Raw genomic sequence first — 25781 nt, forward strand, 5'->3', positions numbered from 1 at the left:
GATCTGAAGAGAACCTACTGCTCTACTCGCATCAGCTTTGGGCCTCACTTTGTTCCTTGAATTCCTATAAAGCAGCCACTTACAGCCAAGAAACACTGGTTTTTATTTCACTTGGGAAGATCTTATTAAAGATCTTATAAACAGATTAGTTTGAAAAGATTTCTCCCCAGAGAGGATTGGAATCAGCCAGGCTTTGCTGGGCCAAGACCCTTGGTTTTCCTAGTTGGTTTCCCTCTTTACTCCTTCAGAAGCTGCTATTAACATAACATTAACAGTTCTCCCATTAACTGCTGTGCAGTTTTGTCTCCCAGATCCAGAACCTCAGGCAGTCAGTAGAGCCACCAAAGTTATATTCCTCCTAGTATTCAAGCTACTTTCCTGTTTCCTTTGGGAAAGGTACAGGTGACACTGGCAAGGTTCTTTTCTCTCCCTACTCACAGGTAACTTTTCCGATCAGAAAATGGGGAATCAGCGCATAGCAACAGAAGAAAAACACCTTTCTGGTACTCATGTCACTCAGGAAAAATTAATTTTTCACATGCTGGCATGTTCCCTGTAAGTGGTGGGATCAAAGCAAGAAGTTTGGAGACAGACACCTTGCTCAGGCAGTAAGTCCCATGGTTTTGGATGTGGAAGATCCAAGTGCAGTTCCAGTAGGCGGCAGAGCTCCCTGGCAAGGTGCAAAATAGTTGTGCTGAGGAAGGATTTGGACTGCTGTGTTTTCTGCAGTAGCTGGAAAGGTGCTATCCTGAGCAGCATAAGCAGATGGAGCCTGAAGGCACAGGAGATGAACAAGACCCAGCTCTCCCTTTCTGGGAGGCCAAGGCAGTCACTGACCTGCAGTGCCTTCGCAGCTCCCAACCTGAGCCAGGCCTGATCCACCTCACCCATCAGTTCTGCCTCATTGACCACACACAGCCTCTTCCAAATGCTGCTGTAAACAGCAGGCTCTTGGAGGGGGCTGGAAGGTGGCATTGGTAAGGTTCATGAGCCACCTCCTGGCTCTCTCCTCTCCAAGCACAGCCACATTGCCATGTGGAGGAAACCTTTGGCAGCTGTCTTGTGCTGGGAGACAGGGCTTGTTGAGCTTGGCTGAGTAATCCCAGCCACTCCCGTCACTGCAGCTGCATGCATCCTTGTTCTCCCAGCCTAAGGATCGCTGCCTCTCTGAATCACCCCATTAAATTGCTAATATCTTATTGTTCTTTAAGATTTCGAAACTTGCTGCGAAACGTTTACAGATAATTTTTTTTTTGCCTGCAGTCACTGTGCCTAATGCCCAGTCATTGAGTGCCATATGTGTTTATATGCACTGCAATTTTCCACTTGATTACATTTTACCACAAACACTTTCATCCACTCTGCAAAGACAGCAGCAACACATCCATAATGTTCAGAGCAGCCCAGACAGACAGAGCTCAGACACAAATGTCTCCATTGGATGGGCACTGTAAAATGTGAGATTCTTAAAACCAACTGACCCAGTCTCCAATTCTGAAGTCTCCAAGGGCACAAACACCTCAGTCACCCAACAGAATGTGCAAAGTTCACTTCATGCTCCAGCTTTCCCATTAAGCACCAGGTGCTGCTTGTAAGTCTGGAACAGCTACACAACATGGACATGCTTGTCAATAATGAAGGGTATCTCAGATTTTCCAGGAGACAGGGAATGACCCGGAGTGCTACAAGGTTGATTAGCACCTGAACTTGAAAAAAATCCATTGGGACAGCAGTGGCACAGCAAGCAGCACAGACAAGTTCTGAAATTAGATCCTGAACTCTGAAAAGTGGAGGCAAGTTCTCACTCAGCCTTCAAATAACTGGACATAGTCCAGCTTGTCCATTGTGGGGGACTTCAGCTCCTCATGGCTACACCTTACCCTTTGCAACTAGGCAAATCACCTCAAATAGCACAAAGCATCCTGGCCAGGTCAGCCCCTACCTGGGGATAGGGCTCCCCTTAACTCCACCTGGCTCAGGGCCACAGCAGTGCTGGTGCAACCAGGTCACAGTCTTCCAGGAGAGGAGAGGCACATGATCTACACAGCAACACAGGCAACCCCATGTGAGCTCATTCTTTTCACCAGTTCAGCACAATAAGAGCAGAGAATGCTGGCTCAGCTGCAGCAGTGAGCCAAGCCTCAATACTGTGCTGATGTGGCAATGCTGCTTTTGCTTCTACAGTCCTTGCCCTGCAGTATCCCACCCTCTCCACTGCCTGGTGTGGACACTCACTGTGGGGAAGTGGCAAACATCTGCCATGTAATGATCAACAGCTCTCAATCCATTACCATCCACCTGAACCTGCACTGCTGACCAGCTCTGCTGACAGACATAAAGCTAGCTTGGTGAAGAAGCTCTTCATAACTCTGGAGACCAAAGAAAGTGGTCTACAACATCCACAAAAGATTTTACATAGAGAAATAGAATAACCTGATACTTCCCTTACATCCTGTGCTATCTGGGATAACTCTGCCTTCAGATCTATGTGAAGACTGTTTCTTGTCTTATGTCCAAGAAAGAAATGTTACTACATCTTACTGGATGCAAACTGTCCAGGAGCAGGCCATTTTCTACTGCTAATGAACATCTTCCATCCTCTACCAAACTCATGGGAGCAAACATAACCACCCTACACTGGAGAAGAGGCACTAAAGCTGTTAGTGGTCACTAGTCAGGCAGCCCAAAGCCAGTGTTCCTCACCCTGGACCCATGAGCACATGTCTGCAGAAAACGAGGCAGATGAGTGAGCCTAGCTGCCAAGAAGGGCCACCACTGTTCTGCCAAGCACTTACAGCCTCTCTTTCAGCAACACTGATTAGCACCACCAGCACAAAATCAATATTTACTCGAGAGAAATTCTGGTTGAGAGAAACCCAGCAGTGACCTTGGCATGGGGCAGCATGTCTGTCAGAGGGAGCACACACTGCCTGCTGGAAAGTGCCTGTTAACTCCTCTTTTGTTTGAGACTTCCTACCTTCCAGACATCTGATGCAGTCAGCCCTCGAGGGGCAAAGGTGTTTATTCATGATGAGTTCATTGCCCTCTCTTGGGACTCAGGCTGTATCAGTTTTTAGGTCTGGACCTAAATGGCAATGTTTTGAGGAGAAAACAAACGAGGTGTAGAGTGAGATTGTGTTTTTTTTCCTTGGCTGCTTCACTGAACCCATTCAGCTTGCTGCTAAAACTCCCATGCCTTTCAAGGAGGGCAAGAACTCAAGCTCACATGTCAAGTAGTAAGAGGGTGTGAGCTTCCTACACTCAGCTGGGAGCTATCACCTGCCTGGCTGCTCCTCTCAGAGGAGAAGCTGCATTGAGCTTTGGGGTTTGGCCCTGTGTTGCTGCCTCCATCCCATTGCAAGATGTGGCGACTTCAAAGCACAGCTCATTCTATCCACCATGCTCCTTGGTCTAATAAAGAGTTGGAACAGTCTCATGCTAGGGCCTTTTATCTGGGATGAGCCTATTAACTCTCTTCTAGGCTCTCTTCAGGGCTTATTTACTTGTTTAATGCACAAGAGAGGATCCCTTGAGTCACTGTATTCAGTCTCCCGCCTTACAGTACTTCACCACCTTGTCCCAGATCTTTACATCACATTCCATCTGACTTCTAGCACATCACCTACAACGTCTTTCTCTCCTTCACAATCTCTTCTATTTCTATAAATGTTAGTTACAATCCATCACCCTGCACAAAGGGTCCCTAGGCATGCCCAGAGCCCCTAAGCAGAATGGTTATAATAACCTCTCATTCCCACTGTGGAGGATATCAGCTTTCATGCATAAGAAGGAAGAGAATAATTCTATATGTACAACATTCCTCAGTTCCATGCTGATGGGACAGTGGGTACTGTCAAGCTTGATAACAGCAGATGATAAAATTGTTTTGGGAACATCATGCACCTGATGTACCCCATTTTCATCCTAGTTAGTTAACAGGGCATTTGCAAGAGCAGGTACTATGGCCCTAGAGCTTCTCAGGCTGCAGGTGAATGGAAGGCATCCTCATAACAACATGGATGACAAGCCCAGGTGAACCATCACAGAGACTCAGAAGCAACTTCCTTCCTGCACATGACAAAAGGGAGTTTCCCAGGAAGACTTCCACATTCATCTGCAAAATCATCCCCATTCTTTTTCCCTTGATGATCTCAGCCTGCTCTTCTTTCTCCTCTGACAGCTTTTCCCTCCAGCCACTCTGCTGCAGGCTGATATTTTCCTGAGAAGCTAAATTTCTTCTCAATGCCTTTGCACTGAAACCAAGATTTGAAGGGGAGCCTCAGGAGAGGGAGGGAGCAAAGTATGACACGTTCAAGCTATAGTGAAATGACACATTCATCACAGCTAATGGGGACCCACATGGCACCCCAACTGGATGCTGCCCCACTGCCCACTTCCCAGCTGACTCTGCTGGAGTTTCCCCCTGCTCCCTCCCCGTGTTTCTGACGGTGTCACTCCAAGGGAAGTGGCTGATCTGATTGGCGAGAGAACACGAGGGGTGTCAGAGAAGGTGCTCACAGACATTTCTTGGCTGCCTCAAGGAAATAAAGGCCATCGCTGAGCCTGTCAAAATGATTAATCGCTTACAGGGAATGAGGGGGAGGAGGGAGAGGGAGGGAAAAGGAGCGGGAGGAAGGAGAAGAGAAAGACAGATGGGATGGGGAGAGCTATGAACAAATAGCAAAAGCAGGAGACACAGGATTGCCTCTGTGCTGGGGAGGAATTGGAAGCAAGAGGCCCCAGGCTGTGCTTGGAGTGAACTGGTGGCAGATGAATGGGTCCTTCATTCACAGCCCCGAATTCCACTTGGAGATTCCTTCCTCAGGTGTGCACCACTCCCAAACAAAGGCTCAGAGAGCTCTAAGGCCTGCTCCACCAGAGCAGTGTGAGACCTGACAGCCCAGGTAACATGGCCCTGTGACACCTCAGTTCTGCAAATCCCTGCAGTTCCCATGAGCTGACAGACCAGAAGCTTATTACCTCAAATGCCAAGCAAGGCCTTGCCTCTAGCTCCACAGCCTGTAGTGGCTGGCATTTGACCCAAATATCCACCAGCACCAGTAATTCTTTGCTGCCAAAAGGATTTTAACCCAATGAAACACAGATGGTTGGGAGCAGCTTCTGAATGTCAGAGGTCCTGGCAGGGAAACTTGCAGCAGAATCAACCCATTGCCTGTGGTACTAATCTCTTCCACAGAAACTATCCCCTTGGATGCTATTATAACCCCATGTGCCCTCTCTGTGGGCACAGGGACTGTCCTTTTATAGAAGCAAATGATTTGACCTCACCCCTTTAGCTGCTTTCAGCTCAGCTCGAGCCCTCACACAGCTCTCTGCATGAGGCCAGCAGTGCTTAAGCTGCTCAAGGGGCACAGAGCATGCAGCACATCTTGTAACACAGATTACCTACACACAGGAGAACCTTCCTTCCTGGCTTCCCAAGAGGTTAAGTCATATTCAGAGGTACTACCTATCAAGGCATTCAATAGCAAATCCTGACTGTTCAGGAAAAAAAAAAAACAAACAACAAACCCACAGCTGACACTGAGACAAAAGTCACACATGTGTTCCATCCAGTACAGTGACATTTCCTCAGCAAGGGCAATGCCCTGCCATGTCAAAGTCTGGGATTGCTCAGGGTTGCAAGTTTGTGCAGTGAATCCTGACCCCATTACCTACTACACCACAACCTACCTTCCTCCTCTACAAAAAGCATGAGGTGCACTCCTTCAAATGTAAACATGCATTTTAAATGCTGCTGTGAAGGAGAAGCAGCCTTCCTCTTGTGTTTGAGAGGGAATAAAAGTCACCCACTACCTGACATATCTCCCCATCCTAAGCAATGTGATCAGTGATTCTCCTAACTTCTGTCATGATGAGCTCTGGATGAAAAGCCCTGTTAGATTTTGTCCTGAGATCTTTTTTCTCTTTCACCTGAGTTCCTGTGGTGAACACTAGCCACGGGAAGAGGCTGAAAATCCAAGCTGCTGTCATTTGTCTGAGCTCAGAGCCAACTGGGAATGAGACAACATGGCTTTAGCTCTCCCCTTTGTATCTGCTTTGATTTCCAGTCACAGAAAGAATAATCACCCTGATGGAGACCTTCACCTCAAGTAAATGACCCAGCCTTGCAAAGACAGGAGCTGCCACTGAAATCAATGGATCCAGTAAGCTTAAGATGAACCAACCAAATCGTATGCCCTGAAAATGGTCTGTCATGCCCCCTCCCAGGTTAGAGCTGTTGATTTAAGCAAAGGCAATGCTTCTTCATGCAAACTATATCAAAATGTTTAACCTGGCAAGACCATGAATGACAGCTGTAGGAAAAAGAGGTAACATAGTTTTCACATGTATGATAATTTGATCAAGCCCACAAAACTCAAGCATATGCAGATAGTGGATTGTACATGACTGGATGATGAGGTAAGACAGCAAATGACAGACAGAGAAGTCAACACTGCCTTCTTTTCTTTACGTGTCATGCAGTCCATCAGGTTCCTCCTCACTTGTAGAAAATGACGTTATTAGGAAAAGAGCCTGAAACTGCTTTCATGTTGCCTATCCTAAGCTTCCTGCATGCCAGTCAAGGCCCCTGCCTGCTCTCTTCCACACCACAAAGTGCATGCAAGATGTGGAGAAAGGAGACAGAAAATTTAAGATGTTGTTTCTGTGTTTCTTGCTGTCAATTTATGGCCAGGCTGAGATGGAAGCACAAGGTGTCAGCAGGGAAAGGACTGGTCTCCCATACATGTTCTATCCCTTACTAACTAGGTATCTGAGACTCACTGAGCAGGACTGGAAGGATTTGCCATGCTGCCTTCCTCCCCAAGCTTTCCAAGCCAGACAAAAACCCTCTTTGCAGCTCTGTACCTAGGCAGAGATGGCTCTGTGGAGCAACAGGAGCACTTAGTTATGCATCTTGTGGACTTCACTGTGGCTCTAGTGGCTGCCTCCATTGTTTGTGGGATATTCTCCCCCCCTTCCCTCCTTCTAACAAAGATTCTGATTAATGATCGCTCATTCCTAATTGTCAAATTTCTTTTCCTTCATCCTGTGTCTAATCACCAGTGACAGAAGCCATTACGCAAATGAGAGCAGACGACTTCCCACAACTGTTCTCGTTGGTAAAAGCCTTGTAATTTAAAGCTCTGATTTGTAGAGGAAAGCTGCGTTTCCCCAAGGCGTCCGGGCATCTGTTCCACTTGCACTCCAAGAGCCTCCACTTCCGCTCCCTCCCCCCACAATTAGTCCTCTGCTTGCAACAAATATTTGACTTTTCCAGGCAGTAATTAGAACTTACTTTGCATGTGTTTGTCACAGTAACAGCATCTTTCCCTTTCCTTCTAGGCAGCACCAAGGCAGAGAAGTACCCAGGGAAGATGGTGGCTCCAGGGCTTCCAAGGACATTGATGGGAGAGATGCTTTCTGTTCCAAAACAGGAACAGAAGATGAAGACCAGAAGCAAGAGTGCGAGGAAGCTTCTCACACACGAGGCAGAAATGCATTTCTCTAAGTGTAAAAATCTATGAGCAAAGGCAGTATCTCGGCTGCAGTTGCTTCTCTGCTTCCAGGGCTGAGACCATGCATTAACAAAGGCCTGCCAGGAGATTGCTGAGACCCTGAGAGCACTAACCCCATGCTAGGGCTTTAAAGCACAGTTGGCTGTGTTCAAGGTCATTGATATGAGCCCTTGTAAACAAAAGAATTCTCTGCCCAGGCCTGCCCCTCTCTTAAGAGCTGCTTTGATGCCAAGGGTGACCCTTGCCCCCCAGCTGAGTTACACTGCCCCTGCACTGCAGCTGTGTCTGATACCTCCTCAACCCAGGCCTGATCCTCACCTCTTGGCTTGGCCTTGGACCTGATTTATCACTCTAAATTTCCCTAAGCTGAGCATGACCCTGATCAACAAGAGGGTGAACAAGGGGATCAGATCAGTTCAAAAACCCACGCACTTCTCTTTACACGGGGAAGATCCTGCACCTATGATTTACAAGGATTAAGACTTCTCCTCAGAAGAATCCCATTTTTTAAGGAAGAGGGAAATGAGGAGGAAAAAAAAGAAAGAAAGGTCTTAAGAGATCTAAGTTAATAAAAGAAAACAAGAAAAAAAGTACAAGTGAAAAATCTTGGCCTCTGACCTAATTTTCAAACACAGTTCTCATCCCTCAGTTTCCTCTGCTTTTTGCACAGCCTAAACATTTCTAAGCTTTGTGATGCCACCTGTACATTATCCAAGAGCCAAGTGCAGAGCAGAAAGGATCAGACAGGTCGTAGCAGATCACAAAATTCAGTGGAACAGAAGCAAGGGTATTCAGAGATGATCCCAGCAGGGACAGCAGGGAAGGCTGAGCACCTGCAGTCAGACTTCCTGCACTTGGCTTTCCTACTCCCTTCACATTCACCCTGTCCCCTACGGTTGTGAGGAGAGAAGGGTGTGAGGCTACTTGGGGTAGCTCAGGCTGAGGCATCTCTCTCTCCCACCACCCCAACATCCCTCACCAACTATTCAACTCTTCCCTGTTTTACTGCCTCTTAGCCATTTGTTCAGAATTTGTTCAACATTCATTCAACATTTCACCAATGGTTAGATTTCAAGATTGCTGTAGAATTAATATGACCATAAAATAACTTATGTTTACTAGGTGGAGAGGACTCCATCTCCCAAGGCTGCTAACATATAGCACAGGCACACACAGGAAGCTTCCCCCCAAAATCTCCATGACAATTAATCAAGTTCATTAGGCCTGCTTGTGTAGTTTGCTCTGACATCCAGTCAGTGACCAGAGTATGGTGACACCATTCAGGTCAGCAAGGAGGGGAATTTTTCCCTTCCCACTAACACTTCTTATTGACAGGGTACAAGGACACTATCTTACTTCCAGCTTTCCTTTTAGGCTTATGGAAGTAGAATGGAGAAAGTTGTGAAGGCACATAATAATGCAATTGGTATTGCTGTTTTGAAGGCTGTTCTAGAGACCTAGTCTTCAGCAGCAAGGAACACAAGTGGAGTTGTCAGACTGAAAGTTAGCTTTATATGCACATATCCTTCTAGAGCTCTTCTACACAGTCACTCACAAAATAAAAGCCACACCATTCTGTTGTTCAACATTGGTTGTATTTAAGAACTACACTTCAGAAGGTACCATGTGTTTGTCACACCCCACCCCCTGCACACACACCCCTAGCAGAGAACACACAGCTTCCCAATACCATGGCAAGGGGCATTGAAAGCACAAGGTGAAAAGGGAAGGGGAGGGGAGTCAGTCCATCAGTGCATTGTAAATGAGCTTTCACAAAATCAAGTGCAGCAAAACCTGTTCAGACACTTTAAAAGTTAGACCTTTGGCAAATAAAAGGAAAAAAAAAAAGGATCCTAAAAATTCTGTAAGTACCATTCTCTCTCCACATGGGATATGAACTCCCACCCTGAGCTTCAAGAGTTGATGGTGTTTAACAGGCAGTACTGAATACTACCATGTGCTGAATAAATAGCACAGAAATGGGATTCAATTTGAGCATCTTTCAACAAAGGGCATGTGCCCAAGATTCCTGGGAAGGTCTTGCTTTTGGCCAGAAAGAAGCTTCTTCCCCAGTTGTCCGAAGGTTGAGAACATTGATAAGCATCCAGCTGAGTGACCTTCGTCTGGATCTAACCACAGGTCTGGAGAGTCTGCAACATGGCAGTCAGACTACTCAGTGACACTTTCTTGAACAAGGACCCTGTAGCTGCCAATTAAACTTCATTTATTCTGACCAGTAAAGTAGCCAGAAAACTTGCCTCAGGACCTCCTGTATGAGAAGCCTTTCACTTTTGTGAAAGACAAGCCCACTGTAAATGGTGCATGAGCTGTCCCAGGAAAAGATGGGACCTGAGACCAAAGATGGAGCCTTTCTCAAGTAGCCTGTTACACTTTTATCAGAACCCACATCAGAACAAGCCCAGCACAATAGGGAAAACACTGGGAAGTCTCAACAAAACAAATTCTACACTTTCTGGGATGAGACATGTGGGCTATGAAATAGCTTCTCCTACCTCTAGCTCTTGGGACCCCACCACAACCGCATAAAAAATACAAGACCTTTGCACCACCCCCAAACTAGGGACAGCAGTGCAGCACACCTCAGGGAATAAAAAAGCCAGCTTCCACAAGAGCCTAAGGCTTCTGCATGGAAGAGGAGAAGGAGGAAAGCAAAGTGATTTTACAGAGTGATTACTGAGGACTCAAACAGAGGCTTATCTGGTTCCTGTGCTCTGGTCTTGTCACTTCCCAGTCTGCCATATCAAGTCCCAGAACACAAAAAAGATCAAGATAAACTTAATCACATTTAAACAAAAAGCCCTGAACTCTTTCACGTGACTGTACAAGGAAGAGAACCACACACTGGCATGGATTTAACTGATGGACAGGAGCCACACAAAAATCACACAAATATGCGCACCTGTGCGCAGCCACACACACTTGAGTTCTTGCAGTTTCAGTAAAAAGGGCACTTTCCTGTGTTGGTCTGAGAAGCCAGCATCCCTGGTGGGGAGAAGTGAGGCTCTGTACCTATCTGACACTGCTTTTTGACAGCTGAGCTCAGCATCTCTTGGAAATTTAATTTTAAAATGTGGCTTAATCATTCAAGACTTGGAGAGTGCCCTGGCATTTATGCATCTCCCTTCATAATGCTACATCCCCTTTTAACCATACTGCAGCTTCAGAAGAGCAGGAGAAAAACCTTCACTCCCCAGAAAAAGCTGTCAGAAAGGAGATTTATCTAGACTCATACAAGACAGATGTTATTTGAAGAGCATAGGATTTGGTGCTCACATGCAAGATAACTTGGTTCTGACCTCTACCCTGTACTACATCCAAAGTGTAGGTGTCTTAGGTTGAAGTAACTGAATCATTTGTCCAGTTGCTCAACACACAGAGGCCATCTCACATGTTCATTTCCATTAGTACAAAAAGGTTCCAGAGTTGAGCAGGGACAGGTCCTCTAACAACAGAGGACTGTGAAACCTATTTCCCACCTTATATCCACTGCCAGCACCAACAAACAAACCCAGCCAGGAGGTCCAAACCCCATGTGGCTGAGGAAACAATATTGCTCCTGGTTATCCTCCAAGCTCTTCTTCATATGCCTGAAAATCCTGAAGTTACACATCCAAGTGCCAGAAGCCATGCTCCTTGTTGTGGCAAACAGGGCAGAGGGAAGAAAATAAACAAGTTAGTGAGCATGAATCCAGCTTCCAATAAGTGCAGACTCTTTCTTGGGAGGTTCAGTTAGATGAGAGTGGAGGATGAATAGGGTACTAATGGTTTTGCAGTTCCAGTAGCCCCTTTACTGTAGTGGGGCCAGGATAGGCCAGGAAACCCATCAGTCTGTTAAGTGCTGCGTGCAATACTAGCGCTCAGTATCTTCCATTGCTTGTGAACAAAGCAGCTCCAACATCCACCAGGGGCACCAGGCATTAGTCATACCGGCCCTTAATCATCATATTCAACAAGGGACCCACCTGTTCAAAGCAAAAACAGGTCATTAGCCAGGACAGTTACACAGAAATGGCAGTGCAGAGCCTGCTTCCTCTGCATCACAGAGCCCAAGATACACCTAGTCACTTTCAAAGAATTTCCTAGAAAAACACTGGGGTACCCACGAACACACTCTTAAAACACCCTACCAAAACTGCAGGGTCCTCTGTCAACACCTGACTTCAGGTGACACCAAAACACACGATCCAGAGTGGAAACATGCCTGAAATATTTTCACTTCCTATCCAACATCTGAGATGCTATTAAAGGGAGTCAATAGTCATCACAGGTTGCATTTTTCAGGGAAGAGAAGGAACATTCTCACTCACTGAATTCTCTCTGATCCCTGGGGTCAGTAAAAAGGGGGGCTATGACTGATGATTTTGCTAAGGTTTTTTTTTTTTCAGCCAAGACCACTCCCACATCTCAGCACGGCCTTATCACAGAGGGAAGCTCAGAATGCTATGACAGTAAAATAATCTCAGGGAAAGAGGCTAAAGAGGAGTTTCTGCACAGTGGTAAGGATTACAGACCATGAAAACATTTCCACTTTCAAATGATTAGATATTGAAAGGTATACTCTTAGTACCTCAGTCTTTTTAGACTTAGTTCCTCAGGTTTGTTTTCTTTTTTTTTTTAATATACCAGATGGTTAAGTTACAAAGCATTCCAAGATGAGCAAGACACATGTTAAAGATGAAGCACATGATTTAACAGAAGATTTCTGTTATTTAAGAGACTTGGATTCAACAGGTAAAACAGTTCAATTTTTTTTGCAAATAACGGGCATTGCTGCACAGAAGGCTAAGGAGAGTTTGGGAACAACTGTTATGGAAGTTCCCAAAGTCAAAATACCCTTTTTTCCACATACAAGAGCAACTACTTCATTGTTTGTAGTCATCCTTTCCAGAAATATAATTTTAAGAGCTTGCCTTTTTGTTAGCAAATGACCTTCTGAAGGCTGCAGGAAGAACCAGCAAAAGAGCAATCCTGCTTTCTCCCACCCTCACTCTGGCACCTAGAGAGCCAAGGAGCTGTCATCTCAAGTTTTGCATTGTGCCCTAATGATTTCAACAGCAGTGACCACATGGTTCTTTTCCATACCTCTTGTGGATTTCCTAAGGCTTCTCCCAGCATCTTCTCAATGTTCCTCATTATCGCCACTTTCTGATGAGCCTTTAATGGATACTCAATTCTCTTTGGGGTTGGGGCACCCTGAAATATCAAAAATAGCTCATTTGCATGCTTCCTGTATTGGCAGCTTATTCCACCTTCCCCCAGTCACCCAGTTCTTCACACACACAACTCTGAAGAGGAAAAAGTAGCTTCCAGAAGCAAAGGACTCGGTGCCATGAAGTTCTCATATTGACAATACATTTCTACCTGAAAAAAATCCTCTGGGATTGAACTATGCAAGCTGCTCTTGTACTCACCTTGTACCAGAAGTTCACAGTGATGGTAATCCCCCCATTCAGGAGAGACTCAATGTGGTGCCACCTGCATGGAAATCACATAAAAAAAAGAAAAGAAACTATTGCTGTAGCTTATACTGAAATACCTTGGTTGATGACTTCAGACAGTACTAGACAAGCCTTGCTGTAAACCTCCTGCATCAAGACCTCAAAACTTCTGGAAAGCTCTCCTTATTTAAATTTATTTCTCACATGTGTTAGTGTATACACATACAATTAATGTGGTGTCAGAGAGAATCACTATTTCTATCCAACAGACAGGAATTAGAAGCATATTGGCCCAAGATATCACAGAATATACCACAGTTGCTGCAGAAGTAAAAACAAAATACTCTTGGAAGCCAAAGCAACACTAAGTAGAAAACATCTTAAACCTCTGGTTTTTATCACAGTGCAGTCCTGCCATCCTTCTTACCAGTACATAGGTATGTACAGCACATCCCCAGGACCCACCACCGTCTCATAGCCAACCACGTTCCGGAAGTTCGGAAACTTCTCATAGTCAGGATTGTCAAAGTCCACCTAATAGAAGAAAACATTAAGAAACTCAGAAGAACTTCCTGCAATCACAGCCCTCATTATTGGCTCTCAGTGTCAAATCATCCTAGTCTTCCCTACATGGCTTTTATATTCCCATTTGTAACTTAACTTCATTGTGAAGTCCTGCAGTACCCTCCAAGTACCATATAGAAGGAATCTTGCAATTTGTCTGTTAGCAAATCTGTATATGACCAAGGGAACAGAACAGAGAAGATAGTAACTGCAGTCCTATTGTGCTATCAGTAAAGTTTTTATAGCCCTAGCACTTGTGAGCTGGGACCAGACACAAACAGAAAACCACCGGTCCTTCCACCAATGCATTCATCACTTAACAAATCTGAACAGATATTTTGCAAAACCTCAGCAAGTGTTTTGCAGCTTTAACTCCAGTACAGCTTCCTCCCACCTAGCATCTTTACAAATGCCCACTTTTGGCATGGAGTAGAGAACAGATCTGCTACTCTCACCTGGCTTTGTCTGTCGCACGGATGATGCACGGGATAAGGATAGAGGCATTCGAACTGATCAGGAGGAAACAGGATACACCTCTTGTAACCCTTAATCTGAGCAAAGAAGTTCTGTTGCTCGTCATAATGAGCTGGTGTCACGTTCCCTACACAAAAAGATAATCAAGACACTCTCATGTACAGGTATGACATAGAAGCAAGTTATATTTCTTGATAAAGGGAAATATACTCCCACATATTCAGAAACCAAACAAGGAGAATGACAACAGGAATGTTACAAACTGATCACTCTATTAGTCAGCCTTTATTGAGCAGTTGCTACTCCACTTAATTTCCATTCTAAATCCCTACTCAGCAACTTATGCTCTACAGGATTAAGATTTCCAGCTTGTTTCAATGAACAACAGATGCTGAATGTTGATGGGAAGCTTTTTCATAAAACACTTCATTTAAATCACAAGTTGTAGAACAGACTGTCAAAGATTATTAGTCTAGAGAAAAGGAGTTCAATGGTTGGATTTGAAAAAAAGTCCTAGAAGTTTTGCAAGAAAACAAGTAAACAATCTCTTTCACTGGAGCTCCCAACAGCACCTGCTCAAGTCTGATTAACAGTGCTTGACTGTTGCCACTAGATTTTAAATTTAATCAAATCTTTAAATACAGTGGGGTGTTTTGTACCCCTCACAACTGTTTTTCAGCTCTTTGCCAATTCAGATATTACTCTCTTGGTCTGCAAGAATTAAGATGATAGTTAACCCTGTAACTTCATTAAATAGATCATATGCTGCTCTAAAGACATTCCTTTTTTCAGCACATGCTGGTTCAGGACAATGCTTTGGTTAATAATTTGGTTTACCTGTTAATAGGATTTTAGCAATTATATGGCTTGCAAGGAAGTGTTGGTCCACTGATTTTATATTATGTTCTCTCAGCTAGTAAAACAAGTGGAAAAGACGAACTACTGTAGGTTGAGTATGACTTGGTGCAAGGGGGAAAAAACCATCCAAGTTGTGTAATTGAACAATTATAATTGGTTATGTTGGCCACATTGATTATAGGCCCTCCCACTTCACAGAATGGTGTGAATTTCTTGTCCAGTAATTGAGATTACTTTCTAAAAGAATGTCCTTCTTGTCAACAGCCTAGTGGTACCTCTGTCTTCTAAGGCACCTGCCTCTAAGTCAGCCTCTACATAGATTTGGAATTCTATTCTATCTAGATACTTTTTGAATTTACCCATCTTCAAGTCTGTCCTCTAGCCTTTAATGAAAAAAAAAAAAAAAAATCAGGTCTTAATCAAAAGACAATTCCTCCTCATAGTGTACCAGTCCAAATAAGAAAAAAGACTTCACAAAATAATCAGATTTACTCCTGGGCAGATACTGGACATACTCAGAAAAGCCCAGAAGTCCAAAACTGTTCAACTTGCAAACCTTTCTGCATTTTGAATCTGCAGGCTTCGAGCTTTTTGAATCTAGAGCACCTGAAGCATGCAAGCAGTAAACAGATCCCAGGATGTGATTAGCAGTTACTAGAAACACAGTCTCACCAGCACCACACAGAGCTTTTCCATGAGCATATTATATTCAGGCATTCACAGTACATTCCTAGCAAAATATAGACTATTCATTTCCTTGTTCCCTCTTTATAACCCAAGTCAAGGTGTAACAGCAGTCTCCTCCCAACTCACTGCTTTAAACTACCTTCTCTGAAGGAACACACAGAAACTAGGGGAAAAGCCTTTTGAAAGACCTTCTAGAACAGAAATACAGAACTGCTGATGCAATCTTCTCCCTTTCTCCTCCAATCTGAGGAACCTATTTACCTTCCATGCCAATAAGAAGCAAGTTAGAAGTCAGTTGACCCCAGCCACGTTTCCCTTGCTGCTTATTAATCCAGTTCCAGTTGAAGCCAAGGAAATCCACCACAATCTTCCTTCCAACTGTGTCATTCAGTGTTTGCTGTAGATATAGCCTGAATTGTCCAAGAGAGAAAGCAGAAATCAAGTATTAAGCTTTGTCATGAACACAGACACACTCTGTCTCTTCAGAAACAGAGAAGTAGTTCCCAGAGATTCTGTTTTATCAGTACACAGCTTGACCACCTGTGGAAGGAAATAATTTCAAAAGTCCCCAAACTCTGCTGTAAGATTTCCCAGTACGGAAGACAACAGATCTCAGTTCAACTTAAACAATTACAAGGGAAAAACAATTTTAAGGAAAAGCAACCCTCTCACAGGGCAAGAAGAGAAACTCTAAACAGACTGGCCATTAATAAATATGTTCACGTCTAATCCCTAGATGAATGCTGCCCCTCTATTTCACCCACAATATCAGTTACCTCCCCTAGCAGAACTGCATGAGAGAAGAGGGCTCAGGAGAGCCTGTACATTGCAGTATCAGGTTACTTAAAGCTATGTTTATATTTAGACATAGAGGATCAGAGGAATCAAGCAACAATCATTACAGACTGCTGTCTGCAATGTTGGAAGAAAATGCATTTTTAAGAGCAAAGACTGCCTTCTCTCTTGGAAAAAGCCACAGATGACAAATGGGCATGGGTACAGTGTTGCTTGCAATTAAGACAAAATTAAGCATCTGTAAGTTCTTTTAGAGGGCTGTGACTGAAAACACTAGGGGTTTGAGTACAGCTGCTGACAGTTATATTCCATGTCCACTTGAAGCTCCTCTCAGTAACTTACAGCTCTGTTAGTGGCACAGGCCATCACCACCAGTACACAGCACGTGCACAACCCAGCCTTGTATTTCCCAAAGAGCTGCCCTGGGATTCTGTGGGAAAGCCTGAATGCCATAGCCAGTACCTTTTCATGAGACAACAAGCTTCCCTACCAATACAGTCTGCCAAAAAAAAGTGAAGCTTAATTCTTTCTCTACACAAGCTCTGCCTCACACAGAGGAGGAAATAAATAAATAAATTCCCACAGCCAGTGTGAATAGTTTGTTTGGTATGACTTTTCTAACAAGGTAACAAGGCTACTGTCAACTAGAAACCCTGCAGGAAAAGCAGGATTATTAAAATGAAACAAACAAGAAGTCCAAGACACTTTAATCATCAACATCCACTGAAAAGAAACTTAGCTCCTACTTAGGTCTGAAGAAACAGAGAAACCTCCACAATCCACATCACTTACCTCTCAGCACCCCCTTTTTGTTGTATTTCTTTGAGTCTGTCCACAAACTCAGAAAACTTCATTTCTTCCCTACTTGACTTGGGTTTGAAGTTCTTAAAATTGGCCATTTTCTTCTCATCGTAGTACAAAAACTTGTGTGTGCTGGCACTATACACTGAGAAGTCCCCATTGCCAATGTTTTCCTGGAGGTAGTCCAGGTCCCATTTCAGAGCAGGATAAACCAGATTCGTATCTGTCAGCACCACTGGCTCCTGGAGAGAAACAGGAAGTTCATTGATTCAAAGACCTCTTGAACTTAAGAAGGAACACATTTATTACTGCACCCACAAAAACTCCCTTTCAAAATGGGGAATTGGAAAAGGCATTTGAAGTAATCACACACCTTGTTCTGGGGAGAAAACCAAGCCAGACACAATAGGAAGGTTTAAGAAAGTGGTGGCCTGGGGTTGCAGTAAGCTCCTGGTAGCAGTGGGACAGACTGCACTATCTACTCAGCCAATCTCTCTCAGTGAGGTTAAACAAACACCAGCTGGCAACACTTCTGAGCCTGCTTGGTCCTGCCACGTAGCCAGGAGACACAGTAGATTCTGGCTGGTCACTTCCAGCTACCCAACTGTGCAGGGGTAAATGCCAGCAAAAAGATCCCTCTGAATTCAGAAACAAAACTCATCTCTTTTCTCAGAAGACTTAAAATAACCAGCCATACAAATACTGACCGTCTCTTCTACAGCAAAAAAAAAAAACAACCAAAAAGCAAAAAACAAACCATTACAAAAGGATGACAAAGGACATCACCTATCTCCTCACCTACCGGTAGTAAACAACCTAAGCAAGGCAGTGCTGTTGCCAAGCTGTGCATAAACAACTTCCCTTCTTGCAGACTTTCCTTAAAAAACCCAGCTATCAAACCTATCAAAATGAGACTGAGCTGATACAGAACCAATACAAGAGCCACAACTGCAAGGGAAGCTTTACATCTGTGGTCGCTCGCACTTAAAAAACAATCAATATGTGCCCAGAGCTTTACACAACGTTGCCAAAACTTCCATCCCGAAAACAAAGGGCTTAAAACAAACGTTTCCTGCGAATTTCACAACTCAACACTGTAGCACCGAAGAAAAATGTCAACTACAGCAGAGAGGAGCGGGACAGCGGCTAAAATGGAGCCCGCGCGGCACCCTGGACAGACAGGGCCGGCATGAGGAGGTGTCTGCGCCCCGGACACCCCTCACCTCGTTCTCGATGAGCTCCTCGGCGCGGGGGTCGCTGTGGCTGAGCCGCGGGATGGGCCGCGTCTCGAAGGAGTAGCGGCGGAACTGGGAGTCGCTCCAGCCCGGCCCTGCCGCCACCGCCGGGCCCTCCCGGCAGCCTGCGGCCGCCGCCGAAGAGGAGCAGGAGGAAGAGGAAGAGGAGGAAGAAGAAGAAGAGGAGGAGGACGACGAGGCCGCCGCCATCGCCGCCTCCAGCGGAGAGCCCGTACCAAGGAAGCCGGAAGCGGAAGCTGCGCACCCATGGCAACGCCGGAAGCGGAGGGCGAAGGCGGGGGCAGAGAACCATAGAGACGGAGGGACGGGGCGGCGGCGGCGGCAGCGGCAGCGCCCCCGCGCGGGCGGAGGCTGCAGGGGCTCCGCTGCCCTTCGCCCGCTGCCCCTGCCCGAGGCTCTCGGACGGCCCTGGGAGCTGGGAGCACAGGCAGCGGAAGACCCGCTGCAGGAAACAGAAAGAACGGATCGGATCGTCTCAGCAGGCTCGCCGCCGGGCCCCGCCTGCGTTCAGCCGGCAGATCTTCCCCTCAAAGGCGGCGGAGCTGCGGCTCGGCATTTCCACTGCCCTGAGGGAAACAGCGCTGCCCCACTCTGCCCGCGCGAAATGAACGCACTGCGCCTGGAAACGGGCAGGGTAATTAACGCTTGCTACAAAAAAAAAAAAAAAAAAAAAGTAGCACTGCCTGGTGTAACTAACACCCAGCCTGTGCTGGCAGCTACATCATTTCAGCAGGATTTCATGAAGTGTGACTGAAGCTGGAGCTGTTGATTTATTTCCTTATTGTATGTTTATTATGTGAGACAAAGTCTACATTTGGCTTTTGATCTGCAAACAGAGAGAATGATGATCGCTATTTCCCAAGAATGTATGCCAGATTAGGTGTCAGCTCTGGAGAAAATTTTGGTCTCTGGCATGTAGTGGTTTTCATCTTACAGTAGCTGGGATTTGTTCTGCTTGCACAGAACTTTGCCCTCATGAGAATAATGCAATTTCCCTTTGACCTTCCAAAATTTATTAATATACTTGGTTTCTAGGAAAATGAATGCCTTCTCATTTTTTAAATCTACAGCATTTCTGCTGTACCGGTTAACAATTTTTTATGGTGTATTTGCAGATATATTTGGGTGCTTAGGAAACTTGAAACACAGCTGTGGAAAACTCAGACATAGTTTAGAAGATAAATATGCAGCGGTGAGGAGCTGATGTAATAAGTAGCTGATGACAAGCCAAGCCTGCAGTGAGGCCTGAGCCCAAGTCAGTGGGAAGCCAGGTCCCCACTTCCAGTGCTGTCCCCACTCTGCTGTCCCCACAGCGCTGTGGGCTGAGCTGGGACAGGCACCAAATGCTGCTCCATGGAAAACAGCAGCAGCCTCTGCACTGGAAGGCTGGGCTCTGAGTTAATAACCTTATTAGATAACTGAGTAACTTCACTGCATACTCGTTTGTAAGGGAGTTGGCTGAATTAAGATACCATCCCTAAAATTACATCAATAGGCCTTTCTTTGGGATACGTGGAAGGATCCTGTTCTGTATCTGCAACAAAGCCCCTATCTCAGGCATGCTGTATCTCAGATACATATTTGTGGTTTACCACTATCTTCTTTCAATTATTAGGTTCCAAATTAATGTTGTTATTAGAAGGAATAGCTCTAATGACAAATTGTCTGTGATAGTTTTTGAGCTGCAGAGGTTTATAATGTAAATCGTTATAGAGACATTACCCATTATGGCTGATGTGAATAACTGAAGGAAAATGAGTTCAACTACCACAGAGTTTACATAATGAAGTAAACTGCAAAATCCTTTAATGCTCATATTGATTTTATTTACAACAATTCATTGCTTACATTTGAAAAATTATATTGCTAAATTAACATGCCATTTCTGCTGTCCACCTTCCCCGGCTCCATGGAGATAAGACGATTACATTTGGGTATTGACTTTAATAATATTGATACTGATACAAAGAAGGCTATTTGCATAACACCGCCGGGCTCGGCATCGATCCGATTGAGCATCGATCCGGCTGCTCCGCAGGAGGCTCCCCGCGTCTGGAAGGCAGCTCCTGCCATAAATTCCCACTGCCCCGCTTCAGACGATGTCATACAGAGCAGAATATCGCACCGATGCCTTTTCCGTCCATTAACCCCGAGTCGCTATTACAGCACCCGCGGCGATTAATCCCCGCCCCGGCGGGGGCGCTGCGGGCAGCAGCGGCAGCCCCGGGCGGCCCCGCCCCTCTCGGGCCCCGCCCCCAGAGGAGCTGCCCCGCCCCTCCGGCTGCCGCGCCTGCGCGCTGGGGGCGATGGCGGCGGGCGCTCTCCGCGGTGTCCTCTGGCCCCGGGCGGCCGCCGGGCTCAGGGCGGCCCGGGCCGCTGTGGCGGCACCTTCGGGGGCGCGGGCGGGTGAGCGGGGAGGCGGGGGCTGGAGCGAGGGCTCAGCAGTGGGGCCGGGGTGAATGGCGCGGCGGGCCGGTGGTTGCGGGGTCGGGGCGGGAGGACGGCGCGACCTCCCCGGGCTGGCTGTGGCCGCCGGCGGGGCCCGCGCTCACTCTGCCGCGTTGCTGTCCCGCAGCCTCGGAGATGTCCATGGACATGATGCCCGGGCCGTACCCGCGGACTCCGGAGGAGCGGGCAGCCGCTGCCAAGAAGTACAACATGCGGGTGGAGGACTATCAGCCCTACCCCGACGACGGTTTCGGGTGAGCGTGGTTCCGCAGCCGGGAGCGGGCCGGGCCCAGCAGCTCCTGGCTGTGTGGGGAGGTGCTGTAGGCTCGTAGTCCCTGGTGAATGCCTGGCTTCGCTGTACTGTGAGCTTGCAGCTGTGAAGACACTTCAGTACTTTAAAATAGGAAGGAATGGAATGGGTTAGAGGCCTGTGTGAATAAAAAACGAGAGATTTCATGAGAGAAACTTCAAGGCTAAATGGAATGCCACGTCTATAATAAAGGTTTCAGGAGATGTGTAAATGTTGGGGAATACTTTGACATGTGCCAAGATAACTAGGGTTCCATATTTTAGTTAAGCTTGTGTTTTCTTTCCTCTAGTAGAGCCCAATAAGGCCAGTTTGGGTAATGCCATTTGCTACAGTGACTGGTATCAAGGTAATTATTGTTGTGCTAGTTGTTTTAATGCATTTCAAAAATGTATATGCATAAAAGCTATAAAAGCAAAGAAGTATTTAGGTCTGTTTCTTTAGGCCTGTCTTATACTGTCTCCTACAAATTATATCTGAGTACAGGTTTCTTTACGTTTGGTCTTTTGTATGTTTCTCATAGGTATGGTGACTATCCCATGCTCCCTGACAAGTCTCAATACGAGAGAGACCCCTGGTACCAGTGGGACCAGCCAGACATGAGGCATAACTGGGGAGAGCCGGTAGGAACACCAGTCCCACTTCTCAAGTTACTCACCAGTGGTCCTGTTACTAAATTCTAATATGCACCTCTTATTAGTGCTTTCTGTTGAATCCTTTGTGTAATTTCATCACCAGTGTAGGTGTGTGTATCCTGTGCAAGCAGGGACAGTCAGTTCAAAGCAAAGTTAAGCTATGGCCATCTGTCAAACTACTGTCAAAGTGTTGAGGACAGTTAACTAATTACATACAAGAAGGGAGACTTTAGAAACTTAACTTTCCCTTCAGGAGTAGTTTCATTTGCTCAGACTCAGTACGAGAGCCTGGTTCAGAATTGTTTAGCAGAGAAGCCACCATTTGAATAAAGTCCTTTTAGTGCAATGGAAGTAGCTACTGTTGCTTTGTTACTTTAGGGCTTTTTTGAGGTAGACTAGAAATAAGGATTTATCTCTAAAGGAAGTTTGCAACATGTCCTTAAGATAAATGTGGGTAGGTCATCTATGTTAACTTGAAAATCTATGCTCCTCAAATTCCTGAAAGGAATAGTTCTTTTCTTAGTGCATGGACTTTTTGTGAATGACTGCAATTATTGAGGTTGGTAATTGACTAATGGTCTCTTTACTAAAAGCAAGAGTTCATCTAAGTATGTGTGCTTAATATATCATAGTAAAACCATGTTAGAGCATTTTAACGTGTACCACAGCAAAGTGCATGTTGTAATGACTATAAAAGCAGATGTTGAAAAAAAACCCCATGTAGATTCTGTGTTGTAGTGCTTGCTGCAGGAAGGCTAGTGTACAAGCCCTTGCACGTGGTGTTGGCAGTCAGGAGTGTAGAGTACTATACTGGTGTATTCCAGGTGTCAGCAGATGCCTCTGTTTGGCAGCTTTGATTTCTGCTCATTCTGGCTCTGGGTTTGACAGGATATGGCTCTGGGAGAACTACAGCTGGGAATCTGGAAGCAGTACTTGAGCTGCAAATTAATGAGTTCTCTGCATTTGTTAATGTGAAAGGAGTCTATGTGCAGAACATGCTTGAGACTTCCCTATTTATACTTCACGCATTAGCTTGCTACCAGCCTTGCTCTTGTCCTGGAGTAACAGCTGCAGGTCCTCTCCTGCTTTTGAGAAACCAGCTAGTTGCTTCTTTGTTTGAAATAGCACTACTTCTGTTTGGGTATGTGACTTCCATCAATGAGGGTTCCAATTTATACCATGCCTTTCCAATGGGCCTGGGGAGCAAAGCTGAGGTGGAATGATTATGCATAGAAATAAAAACTACTGCTGTCTTATATTTAAGCATATTGTGTGGTATAAGCATAGAATGAAATGTAGAGTCTTTTGAGTTTTACTGTAAGCAACAATGTGTTGTGACTGTAGGTAAACATGTACCTCCTCTGTGGCTTTATCTCTGCATTTAAGGTGGAGATGAAACAGCTTCTGGCAGTTTTGTGAATGCTGTAATATGCCTCTTCCCTTGAGAAAAGCAGCTTGACCACTGTTGGTAAATGTGCAATTGTTTTCCTTTGTTCTTTAGATGCACTGGCACTTTGACATGTACACTCGGAACCGGGCTGATACATCCCCCACTGTCGTTCCCTGGCACACCATGAGCAAACATTTCTTCCTCTTTCTGGGCACAATGCTGGTCATGTTTGTTCTTGGAGCGATCTATCCATCCTACATGCCTGTGGTGAGTGAAACCTGAGGGTAAAGGGAGGAAAAGTAGGTGTATTGTTATTGCCAATGCCCATGAGAATGGTATTACTGAAGATGATGATGGGTGTGAATGCAAAACTGCTACTGGCAGTGGATGGGCCAAGGGATGTCCTGTGGCCTCATGTAGCCTTCTCTTGACTGGGCTGGCTCAGCTCACAGATCAGCTGGCTGCTCTGGCTCAGCTTCATAGTGAGCACTCCCTGCTCACGGGGAACTAATTTGAACTATGTCCTTCCCTGAGTGTGCATTTAATCAAGTGAGATACTTTAACTCTTCTCTTGTCTTGTGTTGTTAATTATATCTCATGAGTTGTATCATTTGGGAAATGTGCTCTTGAAAAATGTGTCTGATGACATGAGAAGCTTTTGCAATATATTATCCACCTGCTGTGAGATAAACTGTTGATTAAGATTAAAAGCAAGACCATCTTGATGTTTCTGTTCAACAAACAATTTGTGCAAGGAACCCACTATTACTGAATTTATTCTTCTCATACTCTGATATTCTAGTTGAAACACTTAAGAAATAGAAATCTAGGTCATAAATTACAAGCCTTCATTTGGGTGGGGTGGGATGGGATGAGACATTTTACTCTTTCCCCTTAATTTGCTGTATGAATGTGGTGAATTTGTCACTCTTTGTCTCTCTTTGTAGGGGCCGAAGCAGTATCCCTTCAATGACCTGTATCTGGAGAAAGGAGGAGACCCCAATAAAAAGCCACCACCGGTGATACACTATGAAATCTGAAAGTTGTTCAAGTGCTCCATTTCTGTCAGTTCTGCTGGGGAAGAAATCTTCTCTAGTTTTCACTGGCATATGTTAACACTTGTTCTTCAATGTTCAGCTGCTAACTGCAGTGAAATATAACAATGACACCTACTGTGCTAGTTGTCTTCTGTTGGTTTGAGAAGGCTGAATTATATCTAATGAAATGAAGTGACCTTTGCCATTTTTCTAAATGGGATATTATCTGTGGGGCCAAGTTATGAGTGCAGACCTAGGACTGCTGGTCATTTATGTATTTTGTGCACAAACACTCCTCACCTGTGCCTGTTTATGTAGGAAATACTGCATGTAACCAAGGCATTTGGCATTCCCTGCTGGGAGTTGGAGTGTCACTATATACTGTAAAATGACAGGAAGAAACAGTGCCAGCCTTTGGGTGTCTTGTGCTGTGTCTGCCCTTACTGGGAGTTGACTTTGATCTCTTCTAGGTCTAGATGCCCTCTCAAGTGAAATTTGCACAACCAGTAGGAAGCACTGGTGAGGCACAGAGCCTCACTCTAAGAGTTTTCAGGTGAAATGAAGGTGATCAGAGCAGTAATAGGAGCCCTGCCTTGGTGTATGTGATAGTGTAGCACTTGCACTGAGGCCAGGCTAGGCCCATCCGCTCATTGTGCAGCGTTCAGTGCTGTTTGCTGCTGCCTGCTCTGAGGACTTCCAACCCCAGGTATGAATGGTAGCTGAGTACTGGTTTTCATCATGGGGAAAGCATAATGGGTTGGGCAGATATGGCTCAGAAATCCTAAAAAATGGCGTTTGTAATGTAGGCAAATTTTTTCTTAAAGCAGGAGAGATGAAAGGGAAGAAGGCCTGGGTCCTTCTGCATATTTTTTCCTGGAAATTAAAATACTTTTAGAAAAATGCATTCATTTCCCTTCTGCACGCCCTCAGGATGCATTAATTTTGTAGCTAAGGCAAAGTTCTGAGGGGGGTCATGGCAGCCGCAGCTGAACCCGGCTCCTGCAGTGGTGTCCTTGGCCTCCGGCGTGAGCCATCCGGGGGCAACGGACGGAGCCGGTTCAGGGATCTCAGAGGGTGAGGCCGGCCGGGAGCGCGGGGCCGGGCCGGGCCGGGCCGGGCGGCGGAGCAGGGCCGGGTTCCGGGGCCCAGGGCCGGAGCCGGTTCAGCTATCCCAGAGGGTGAGGCTGGCCGGGCGGCGGAGCAGGGCCGGGCTCCGCAGCCGAGGGCCGGAGCCGGTTCAGCTATCCCAGAGGGTGAGGCTGGCCGGGCGGCGGAGCAGGGCCGGGCTCCGCAGCCGAGGGCCGGAGCCGGTTCAGCTATCCCAGAGGGTGAGGCTGGCCGGGCGGCGGAGCAGGGCCGGGCTCCGCAGCCGAGGGCCGGAGCCGGTTCAGCTATCCCAGAGGGTGAGGCTGGCCGGGCGGCGGAGCAGGGCCGGGCTCCGCAGCCGAGGGCCGGAGCCGGTTCAGCTATCCCAGAGGGTGAGGCTGGCCGGGCCGGGCGGCGGGGCGGGGTTCCGGGGCCGGGCCGCGCAGGCGCAGCGCGGCGGGCGG

The 25781-nt window shown here is 46.1% G+C and overlaps 2 protein-coding genes across 2 annotated transcripts; one reads left to right on the forward strand and one right to left on the reverse strand.

Moving 5' to 3' along the window:
* Window positions 1–10742: 10742 nt before the first annotated feature.
* HIF1AN (hypoxia inducible factor 1 subunit alpha inhibitor) lies at window positions 10743–19042 on the reverse strand. Its single transcript, XM_056494331.1, has 8 exons — window positions 18382–19042; window positions 17150–17400; window positions 15824–15972; window positions 13999–14144; window positions 13407–13513; window positions 12953–13016; window positions 12624–12734; window positions 10743–11503 (listed from the first exon to the last, which is right to left on the reverse strand). Exons 1-8 carry the CDS (start codon window positions 18601–18603, stop codon window positions 11459–11461), a joined length of 1095 nt encoding a protein of 364 aa, XP_056350306.1. The 5' UTR covers window positions 18604–19042; the 3' UTR covers window positions 10743–11458.
* Window positions 19043–20670: 1628 nt separating this feature from the next.
* On the forward strand, window positions 20671–24367 carry NDUFB8 (NADH:ubiquinone oxidoreductase subunit B8). Its single transcript, XM_056494332.1, has 5 exons — window positions 20671–20820; window positions 20990–21116; window positions 21693–21792; window positions 23306–23461; window positions 24142–24367. Exons 1-5 carry the CDS (start codon window positions 20721–20723, stop codon window positions 24232–24234), a joined length of 576 nt encoding a protein of 191 aa, XP_056350307.1. The 5' UTR covers window positions 20671–20720; the 3' UTR covers window positions 24235–24367.
* Window positions 24368–25781: the final 1414 nt, after the last annotated feature.

Source organism: Oenanthe melanoleuca, chromosome 6, assembly GCF_029582105.1.
Source record: "Oenanthe melanoleuca isolate GR-GAL-2019-014 chromosome 6, OMel1.0, whole genome shotgun sequence".
Taxonomy (NCBI): Eukaryota; Metazoa; Chordata; class Aves; order Passeriformes; family Muscicapidae; genus Oenanthe; species Oenanthe melanoleuca.